This window comes from Priapulus caudatus, unplaced genomic scaffold (assembly GCF_000485595.1).
Source record: "Priapulus caudatus unplaced genomic scaffold, Priapulus_caudatus-5.0.1 Scaffold22, whole genome shotgun sequence".
Taxonomy (NCBI): Eukaryota; Metazoa; Priapulida; class Priapulimorpha; order Priapulimorphida; family Priapulidae; genus Priapulus; species Priapulus caudatus.
Genome location: NW_014577083.1, coordinates 216,237 through 227,748, shown reverse-complemented (window position 1 = coordinate 227,748; position 11,512 = coordinate 216,237). Strand labels below are relative to the sequence as shown.

Here is an 11,512-nt window from a genome sequence, read left to right as displayed (position 1 = left end):
TTTTCGATGAAAGTGGATCCAGCTTGTAGGCTACATCACTCATTTTTTGGCAATCCCCCTCATTATTGCCAGAGAATATTCTTGGCTTCTTTAGCCTTTATCTTGCAAAATCGAAGGGGGTGGTGCAACAACCCAGCCCACCCCACCACTCGATTCTGCAAAGACATTTTGCATGATTTCTTTCTTTTTCTGCTTTTTCTTCTTTTCCTTTTCCTTGTTTCTTTTTCTTTTTCTTTTCTTTTCTTTTTCTTTTTTTTCTTTGCCATAATGATATAAGCGGGGGCGCACCGCCCGCCCCCCCCCCCCACCCCCCCCCCAGCCCGCCGCCCCCCCACCCGATCTAGCGCCCTCTGTGCGCCGCCGCTCTGGGGTTACGGGTTGAATAAACCCGGACCCGACAGGACACGAAAACCTGACATTGTAATTTTATAATGTTTTTTTTTTCAATAAAATAGTGCATGCTGCGGTATGCTGGAAAAACCTGCGGAAATTTCGAGTGGTTTACGGCACCTCGTCAGCTCGTGTAAAGTTACGCAAAGGTTTACGTAAATTTTAGCTTGATGAATCGCACCTAAAACGGCCTCGCTTGCGTACGCGAAATCGTACGAAAATGTACTAAATAGCTGTGTTGATGAATCGCAACTAAGCAACGTCGATTGCGTACACAAGATTTACGCAAAATATTTTGCGTACGCAGCTTGATGAATCATGAATCTACCCCATGGACCCCACCCGTCAGTGCAAGCGCACACGGTATCAGATTCTACAGTTCCCAGGGGCGTGTACAGGGGGGGTCCAGGGGGTCCGGACCACCCCTACTCGCGCAGAAAACGCATCTGAGGGGGTCTAATTTCAAAAATTTCCTGGGGGAGAGCCCCCCAGACCCCCCCTTCGCATGTTCCTGTAAACGCCCCTGGTTTCGCCCCCCCCCTAAGAAAATACCCTGGCGCCGCCCCTGCCCGTAACATCCCAGTAAGTTGGCCTACGCCCCATTTCGCCTACTCCCATTTCGTCAACTCTCAGAATCGGCAATATTCCTATTTCGCCTACTCCCATCGTTTCATCTTTATGCTACTGTATTTTCTATTTTGGTCAAATTGTGTTCTCATTATTTGTACCTATGTTTTCTTTTAGTTTTAGTTCTGGTTCCTGTAGTCTATGTATGCAAATCAAAACCATATTTTATTATTAATAATAATAAATGATTATTTAGTGAACAAACTGATCGTAGACGAAATGGGAATGGGGTAGATTTTGAGCCGTGGCCGTAGACGAATTGGGAGTAGGCGAAATGGGTGTAGGCCAACTGGGAATTTTGCTGTAGGCGAAATGGGAATTTTGTCGTAGGCAAAATGGGAGTAGGCCAACCGGGAATAAACCGTCTCAATAATGAATAAAGAAAAATAATGCTAAATAAACACGAAATGTATTTACTACCAAAGTCTTAATGTTTCTCTACTCTCTTTCGCCTATTATTGCCGATAATTTCCTGTAAATGCTGCTCAAATGCTCCTCTGCAACACACACACATACACCGCACGCACGCCGCTGCACATTTACACTTACTCGCGTAGTGTAAACGAGCACTTATATATTTAATAAGTGTAAACGTGCAGCAGCGTGCGTGCGGTGTACGTGTGCGTTGCAGAGGAGCATTTGAGCAGCATTTACAGGAAATTATCGGCAATAATAGGCAAAAGAGAGTACTCGGAGTAGAGAAACATTTTAGACTTTGGTAGTAAATACATTTCATGTTTATTTAGCATTATTTTTCTTTATTGAGACGTTCCAAGTGCCTGTGGTACTAGTAGTAGCATGCATAGACTAAGAATAACAGTTATTCTTAGGCTATGGTTTATTTAATTTTTTTAATTTTATGTATTCTTTATTTAGGTATTTACACTACAGTCCATGATACACTGTTAGTGTTACAATAAATTATGAATTCATGAAATTAGTTAACTACCAAGGACTAGCACACTTATTTACATTGTGGTCCTTACATTACTTTAAACTATCGAAATATACACATTTGTAATTTTTTACAAGTTTTACTTTTTCATAATTTATACATATCTTACACACTATTTACAGTCGGATCCATTAGAGAAATTCAAACTCCTCTGCCTCCAATGTTTAATTCAACCTTTTCCATTTGACATCTTTTAACAACTTGATTGATTGATAGATACAAGTTACATGGTTCACAATCACATGCTGGAAGTTTTTCGGTCTGGCAAAAGGTCTTCCAGAACTGGAAAATGCAACATTTCAGGGCCGACTAGCCTATAACAACTAAAAACTACTAGCGACCCGTGCACAGCCATATTCTTCCTTTAACATGTTCCTATTTAAACGAGTCGGTTTGTGGGAACAATCAAAATGCGGCAACACTAAGTGTGAGTCAGCTCGAGGCAAACTTGTAGCCTGATCTTCACTGTTTTCTTTTAGATAACAGGGACTACATGCTTAGAAATTATACAGGGGCAGTCGCTATTACCTAGTAGATTGGTTACTCTAGTGGATTGTATTGTTTATATTTCTCTATCAGAAATGGCCAAGCAGCTTCCAGCACGCCTTCCAACAGCAGAGGTGGTGCTCTATGTTTTCTCCTGGACAGGCATATGTCTTTATGCTTCATATCAAACGTACTGTGTATGCAAAGGTAGGATTGCTAGAAGATGACTGTGATATTACAGACAATTCACAGTAATCTAGAATACTGATAGTAATAATACGTTATAAAGTAAAATTAACTCATTTACACTAAAACACTATATAGTCTAAACATAAAAGAGCATTCTACAAAGTTCATAATTCACACAAATTTTTTAAATGTGTATAAATGGTAACTTTATTAATATGCCTACAATGAACCTATGTAGTATTTAAAAATGTGTGTAGGTTCATGATAGTACCAGTACTGAATGTGGTCTTTATCATACACTCGTATATTTTTACTAAACATTTTATTTTTATAGTATTAAACGTGATCTCTATTTCATATAGAAAATGAGTATATCATGAACACAGATGATTTTAATCAAGGTTGGAAGATACTAGGAGGACGAACGAAGGTAGTATAGTACTAATGAGTTGTGAAGAATAAACATTTGTAATGCTTTGTAAAAGCTGGGATGTGCTTTGCTTTAATGAGCAGGTATAGTCTGGAGAATTGAGGATAAATTATACTCAAAAGTCGTTGGTACTATAGCTGATAACTAGTGCTATAATTTTACAATTAATAAATGGTAAGAAGGAGACATGATTGGTTTCTAATCAACTGTCACTTGTATTACAAGGTTATTCTAGGGTGATATTCTATTAATAATGAAATTGGTCTGAAAGTATAACCTAAGGTTCTCCAGTTTAAACTATTTTGGTCATATGTCACATGAGGCAGTAAGGTATTTATCACACAAGGAGCTCGGGATCAAGAGAAACCTAATATTCATAAACTGTTTTTGTAGCTCTTTAACGATGAATTTAATTCCAGTCCCAATGTTTAATACGTACTTTTATAGGATATCTCGAATTATGAGTGGCATTTCTGGTCCACCTGGTTTTGGCATGTACTACCATGGTATTGCAGCCACATGCTGTTAGGCCGGCTGGTGGACAGGTTCTGCTGCAAGGTATTATCAGAGAATTCCACAAGATGTTTCACTATGCACCGATAAATATGAACAGTGCAGGAATTCGTCATTTATTGTAGAATTTTATGAACTGTTTCACAGATTCATGAGAATTTATATTTGTGTATTTCAAGTGGCAATCATAGTCAATTGAATTCAGGGAAATGACTAACACCATTGCTAATACATCACAGTAACAAATATCGTTGTATTTTCAGTACAAGGAGCATTTCTACTTGATTCATTCACTGTGTGCTCTTGTCCACGTGATGGGACCGCTGTCTGTTGGATACTTGGTCATACACTGTGTAATAATGTACTGTGTATCACAACTGAGAAGAACAGCCGCATGCTGGTCTGTCAGTTTAGTGCTTCTTTCCGCACTCAACATCTCGGCTTTCCATGATTTGCAGGTATATTGCCAGACGACACAACAAGATATGTAGTACTTTGCTATCATTTATATGGATGGCATTATTTTTAGCGTTCAAAATTTCAAAGGTGATAATATACAAGTGTGACGATACAAGCTCACTTAATTTAATAATGCATGCAATGGTGTATGTAATTTTTAATTAAGTTCATGTCCTTTCTGATATACAGAGCATGATATTGAGTGAAGTAGATGTGGCAACGTCAAAAGTGTTTCAATTGTGTATTTCAAAAGTGTATGTATTGATATTTATTAGGTTTGGAATTTTTACAGAAAGCATACATGAAATTTCAATCAGAGGAACATTTCTACCAGCTGTTGTTTACCACAGCAATGATGAATCTTCGCTACACTAGTGTATCAATAGAATATTCGAAAAGGTAAATAAAGTACGTTTATGTTGAGCAGAGTATATGTTCTATATATAAATTAAATCCTGAAAATCTTTGCACTATATCATGAACATTCAGTTAACTAGATGTAGAAGTGATATTTTGCTATATATAGCATTTTTATCCTAGATGTATGTGAGATGAGATTGGATTTAATTTAAAATGTGTTCATTTTTTGTTTATAGGCCGCAGCCAACTTCTAGGTTGAAAGACATGCTTAGTTTCTTTGCTTACTGTTTCTACCTACCACTGTTTTTTACTGGCCCTCTGCTTACATATGATTTATACGAAATTCAGGTATGTTTTTGAGACCTTTATTATATTACATACTCGGGTTACATTTACAGACAATTTACAGCAGGCAGATAGTCTGAGGTATTAGGTTTACTAGTTAATTACTAGTTTGCAGCAGCAACTGAAGCAATAGACCATTTTTATCTCTTACTATCTGTCTGTTAAATATGTCTCTTATACCATACTTACAAATATTTTGATGTTGTTATTAGTAGCAACCTGGATGGAATGCCCACATTCATTATATTTGCAGGAACGTGTCTCACTTTGGTATGTTCGTTTTGTTTTCTTGGGCAGTCTTACTGTTGTCTATTCAAAAACTTGCTCTTTTAATAACTAGTGTTCTGCTCATGTTAGAATATGATTTGCCAGACAGGTCTCCCTGTAAACTAGTACAACTATGTTTGGATTTCATACAGATTATAGCTCTACTGGTGTAGCTTCTTCGCTCCTGCTACAGATCTTGATCCCCTATGGCTGGAGCGAAGGGGCTACACAGAGCTATAGAGAATAAAGCTACCAGATGAATATCTGATAATTATCAAAGCTTGTTCTGGACCCCTCTTCATATAAGCTTTCTGAGTGTTAAGCTTATAACCTTTTGGTTTTACATGATTTATCATGGTCATGCAAAAATTAGCATTCACTCTTGCTTAACTCTATATTGGAATTCTCTACTTAATTGTAAAATTTGAACTTGATGCTGCAATCCATAGCTTTGATCTATCAATTTGATCAACCTTTGACTCTTCCTCTTCAGTAGAGTACCTTATACTTTAAAACGAGGATTTCCCATGTTTTTACGAACCGTTTTCATATTTTCTTAACCGTTCTGATACTTACCGGTACTCCATGCAGGACACCAAATGCATATAGCAAATCTGGGTTTACACTACCGACTTTATGTTGGCGAATTGGCGAATTCGACCAACTTCCCAACTATACAACCGACATTCGGCAGTGTAAACGCAAAAGTTGCGCGACCAACCGATTGATAGCAACTAGTTCGTAGTTGGGAGATTAGAACATGTTCTATTTTCACCAACTCGGAGTTGCCGAATTGCGAAATTGGTCTAACTCGCTAATTCGCCAACATAAAGTCGGTAGTGTAAACCCAGCTTAAGGGTAACATATCATAGAACACTCGCACAACAGACAAATTGGGTCTCACCAAAATTTGTGCTGTTATAGGCTATAATACAGTGAATCAACGGCAAACACGTGTGCACCCGCTATGCATCTTCAGATTCGTGATAATGGAATGTTCAAATGGACCCACAAAACGAGTGCATGTAGTTACGTGACGCAAATATTTATAGACTGGTATCTATCTTGAAATGTATACAAAGGTAATTAACCTAGTGTATAGAGACAGGGTTCTGGTCTCGCGAGAACAAAAATCACACGCGAGGTGCGTTGACATATATGTAAACAATCTAATTTGAAATGCAGATTGTTGCACACATTGGTGGCAAGAATGCGAGTGTTCTGTGACATATGTTAGCCTTACTATATACATTTGGTGTTATGCAAGGAGTACTGGTAGGTATCAGAATGGTTAAGAAAATATGAAAAACAGTTAGGGGTGCACCGGATCCAACTTCTCAAGTTCCGGTCAGAACCGGAACCAGCCGGAACTTGAAAAAAGTTCCGGCCGGAACTACCTGGCCGGAACCGGAACTTAAGCTGGGAATGAACTTGACAGTTTTGACCCAGTATTGCGCAAACTCATTCGGCCTGAACGAAATATTATTAGCAGGCACATCACTCAGGCGAGTAGGACAATGCTCAAAGTTCTAATTACAGGATGGTTGTTGGGTGTATGAATCAGCTGCTTACAGTGCATAATTCTGGCATCTTATTCGCGAGCGAATTCTGTGGCAAAACCTGCATGTTGCAGTTTCCCTGGTTTTAGTCGATTATTTTTAACTAACAGACAGATGCCATTCCTGTGGCTCTAAGAGTATTTGATTTTAAAAGAAAATCTTGTGAATCACCTAACATCAGTTAGGTTCAGTTCAGTTAGTTAGCCAATGTTCAAGTGGCAAGCGTTTTTTGGACCGATTAGTGTGATGTCGTTAACACTATATTGTCAGCAAGTTGACTCTATTGACTCTCAACTACATTCAGTGACTGATCTTTTAATCTTGATGACGCTTGTAGCAGAAATGAAATTAGGAAAAAGTTTTGGTTCCGCCCGACTGTTCCTGAAGGGTTCCGGCCGGAACCGGAACTCTGAAAAATTTGGGATCTGCCCGGATAGTTCCGGCCGGATCCAAGTTCTGGTGCACCCCTAAAAACGGTGGGTCAAAACATGAGAAATCCTCGCATTAAATTCGTTTTTATTTTTGACAAATGGCAGATGATCGTACACAGTACAACATCAGACTAATCGAAGGCCATATTGTTCAATCTTGCCACCCAAAACAAAATTCCACAGCTCCCTTTCTCTGTTAGTTATGGTGAGTTGTTATTAGTCAACATATGAGGTGGTGTGATCATTAGTTTAATCCCACCACTAAAGGGCCGGACACACTAGGCGATTTTATCGGGCGACTCAGTCGGGCGACTCGATCGCCGGTGAAAATCGCCTAATGTGTCCAGTCAGTCGCCGCCGATTTAGTCGCCCGATTTAATCACCCGATTCAATCGCATGGATCAAAACGTTTTGATATTATCGGGCGATTATTTCAGTCGCGCGACTAAATCGCGTGATGTGTCCACTCGACTCGCGCGATAGAATCGGGCAATATTATCGGGCGATAAAGTCGCCCGATTAGATCGCATTAAAATCGCCTAGTGTGTCCGGCCCTTAAGAGAATCATTCTCAATGTTACAGGGATAGTGCTTCTGTCACTGAGGGCCAGCTAGGTCAGTGCTCAATAGATTTCATATTCTTGCCAAGTCTACACAAACGTGTAAAAATGTGTTTGTTTGTGATTGCATCATTATGTATTACAGATGAAACAAACAGCAAGAATATGGACTAAAGACAAGATATTCTACATCATTAGGGAATTCATGAGAGTCATGTTCTGGGCTACATATCTAGAGCTCATTCTTCATTTCTACCACTTCAATGCATTGATCTTTGACCTTTATACTGTCAAGAGCATGGGTAGATGGCCGCTTGGTGGCTTGGGTTGGTCTCATGGTAGGTAAAAATGTGTTACCTTAAACTTCACTTTTTTCTGTGTGATATATTTTCATATCTCTATATTTATTATATATGTAATTGTACATTTTCGCATGAGTGCATGTCTTATTTTGTTTTATATCTATGGTTTTTCTAATAGATACTACATGCATGCTATATTGATTGTTCCAGTAGAACATTCTCTTTTCTCAAATCGTACTAGTGAAATGGCAAAATCAGTATTGACAAAATATCTGGTGTGCAAGTATATCTCCAAATGATCTTTTTATACAGGTCAGTTCTTCCATGTAAAATATGTGGTGATGTTTGGGCTGCCTGGAACTGTTGCTAAAGTGGATGGACTAGATCCGCCTCATCAACCCAAATGTATTTCCCGCATCCATCTGTACTCAGACATGTGGAAGTAAGTATATAACATCAAGAGCGTACAACGGTAATGGTACGTCAAGCGTACAACTAAACGGAAAGAGAGCATACAACGGTAAAATGCTGAAACCATGCTGCAGTATTAGTCGAATTAGTAAACTTTGCCGATTTTATTTTGACGATTCTTTGTGGTATTATTGATCAGCTCTCCTACCTTGCTAATATAAAACAAACCGCTTGTCCCTACGATGCATGTTATATATGACGATATATACGCTGAGATAATGAGCGGTGAAAATCTGGTATTTGTACCGAAAACCGACTCGAGATACGTAGTGGCTGCGACTGTCTCTCGTTCTGGCGATAGCTTCGGGAAACCTCGCGTGTTTCTGTCATTCATTGACAATGAAATTTATTTTCCTTCTACTATCTTTTCTCGCATTTCCAGTCATTGACGCAGCCATTACTCCACAAAAACGTCTTGTTATTTATCGCCATGGTAATGACCCGCCCCTTACGCTGGATGTAGTAACGCTGTAGTAATAACGTATCGAGTCAGCGCTACACAGCGGCGACCGGAAGCAACATACAGTACAGAAAACGAGAGACAGTCGCAGTAAAACTGATCTCGAGTCGGTTTTCGGCGAAGATACCAGATTTTCACCGCTCATTATCTCAGCGTAGAGGCATCGTAGGGACATGCGGTTTGTTTTATATTAACAAGGTAGGACAGCTGATCAATAATACTGCAAAGAATCGGGGAAAGTTTATTAATTTGACTAATACTGCAGCATGGTTTCAGCATTTCACCGTTGTACGCTCTCCTTCTTTATGTGCTCTTGATAACATGTATAATCATGAACATATGTATAAAATGAACATGAAAGACTGTTATACCAGCTGTTCCAGCATTGATGTCTTTTCAGAATGTTTGTAAGGTTCCAGTGATGCTGAGAGGGTCTATGTCCCTCAGGGTACTACCGGAACGTACCCTGGTACTATGTAATATGCCGGACCGTACCTCGCCTACTCCACTAACGAGTCTAGGGAGTCGCCTACGCCTACTCCCTAACCCTAACCCTAATCCTAACCCTAACCCTAACCCTAACCCTAACCATATCAGATAGTTACCAGGGTACGTTCCGGTATACTGGACCGTACCCAGGGTACGTTCCGGCAGTACCCTGGGGGACATAGACCCTATGAGCGCCAGTGATGCTCATGCCATATGCTATCGTTTTCTCATTCACGACTTCGTCATTACTATCCCTGGTTCTTAAGTTAGCTTAACGGTTTCACTAATTCTATAAATAACCTCCTATTTGCCTGCCATCTGCTATATAAGCCTTGAACGCCTATATTACATGTGGCTGGCACTCGGCTCTATCTCTATTATGCCTCGGCATTGCATTTTTGATTTTTACACGATATTGCGCATATATTAACCTTTAGTACATAGAAACCTGTTAACGGGAACTGAATTACCTGTGACAACTCATGTGACCTATTTCTGTAATCTAGTAATGCATTTTGAACATTCATTAATGTGGAATTTTGAAATGTCATCATCGATGCAACAGCTGCTATACTAGTCTTTCATGGTAATTGTATAGATATGTTCATAGTTCATAGTATAGTAAATCTGTATTCCAGACTTTCCAGTTAGCAGTGAGCACTGACTAAAATGGTCATGCACTCCACCTTCCACTGTCACATACTTCCTGTAGTTCGAAACAATGTGTAATATTCAGTGTAATTAGAATCCACTATTTTGATCCTTATTTTCTAAGAGAGCATGCTCTTGAAACCACCTAGCAGACTAGGAAGGCTGTCTGGCATTATCGTACCAGTGTATGTTGTTGTTGCATTCTGCAGTAATATCTACTTTTAAATATGTAGTCTTAAAAATGAAGGCTGTACTCATTTAGATCTTAGGAAAATCATGTTTTTGTTAACATTGCTTCTTTGCCATAAGTATTTGTTAATAAGTTACATATTTTCTTGGTTGCCTAGCTGATTCCGTGTAAACAGGTCAAGATTTTATTGATTTTTTTTGTATACCCGCATGCATATATGTGTGTTTTGCGGACATTTTTATTTTAATATGTCACTGGGAGTTTCTATGGCTACAATTAAATTACCATTAATATAATTGATTAATAGCGTAGGGTGAATGTAGGTGGCAGCACGAGATTACAATGTAAAACCATGATATTACTGTTGAAATGTCCTGTATATTTTTCTCTAATTAATACCTATGCAGGAATGTAATACAATCATAAAACCTTAAAAATTCAGTAGTTTTTGTTATATCACAAAGATTTATGTGAAACAAAAAGTGTACAGTTAGTTGGGTTACAAAAGTATAGCATATATGCTGATAATGAAGGTTTCCCCTCCAGATTCTATCCCTCTTACTCTGTTATAGCCATTTAATTTGACTGAATTCTTTCTTGCAGATACTTTGATCGTGGATTGTACAGTTATTTAAAAAGGTAGGATCAATAGTCTATGTTTACGGGAGGTTGGTTAAATGTTTATTGTAGCATGATCATGTAGAAATTTAGGTGTGACTTGCTGCTAGTGCTAGTGCTAGTTGGCATCTGATGTTTGGTGCTGCCTGTGGTTGTGACAAATTGATATATACGATTGTGTACAGGATATCATGTCTCATACAGAACACAGAGCTGCATGTATTATTAACTAAAGAACTATGTATGTCGGCCGTATACAGTATGCTTTTTTGGGCATGGTAATTAATGTTTTGCTTTGCCACTAGTGTGTGTCACCTGTGAACTGTTCACGTAAATGTTTCTTAAATTGCATAACCTCAACTTATTATTCAGACATACCCAATATGACCTCATCAATATTGTGTATTTATGTTACTGGATGGCACCATTACTTTGCAATTTGCACTTTTTGGTTTTTTAATTTTCTGACACTGAACATATCACCTATGATTTAAATGATAAAGGTTTGCAATATTGTATATTTACCTATTAGTTTTGGTTAAACTATGCATATATCTATGCTAAATGTGAATTTTTGCCATTAATTAGTAGTTATAGAGATAAATATTATTGCACCTTTGTCTAACTACTACTGTACTAGTCTAAAACGGTGCAAAGGTAACATTTAAAAAGTGCACACATGCAATGGAATCACCCATAGCAAATACTAGTAAGCTTTTGGTTATTTAGATTTTAAAATTTATTAGCATTGGTTCTTTTCT

The 11,512-nt window shown here is 38.5% G+C and overlaps 1 protein-coding gene across 2 annotated transcripts in view; it reads left to right on the top strand.

Annotated features, from left to right (window-relative positions):
* LOC106812984 (protein-cysteine N-palmitoyltransferase HHAT-like) overlaps nucleotides 1–11,512 on the top strand; it is a 40,989-nt gene that overhangs the window by 1,884 nt on the left and 27,593 nt on the right. Inside the window, exons 2-10 of one of the 2 annotated variants that reach the window (XM_014817025.1) lie at nucleotides 2,552–2,665; nucleotides 3,010–3,077; nucleotides 3,525–3,635; nucleotides 3,854–4,048; nucleotides 4,342–4,448; nucleotides 4,646–4,757; nucleotides 7,716–7,908; nucleotides 8,185–8,314; nucleotides 10,737–10,772. In XM_014817025.1, coding sequence (XP_014672511.1) covers nucleotides 2,554–2,665; nucleotides 3,010–3,077; nucleotides 3,525–3,635; nucleotides 3,854–4,048; nucleotides 4,342–4,448; nucleotides 4,646–4,757; nucleotides 7,716–7,908; nucleotides 8,185–8,314; nucleotides 10,737–10,772 — 1,064 coding nt within the window. In that variant the 5' untranslated portion in view covers nucleotides 2,552–2,553. Of the gene's footprint in view, nucleotides 1–2,551; nucleotides 2,666–3,009; nucleotides 3,078–3,524; nucleotides 3,636–3,853; nucleotides 4,049–4,341; nucleotides 4,449–4,645; nucleotides 4,758–7,715; nucleotides 7,909–8,184; nucleotides 8,315–10,736; nucleotides 10,773–11,512 lie in introns of those variants that run through there. The other variant, XM_014817033.1, reaches the window with a different exon arrangement.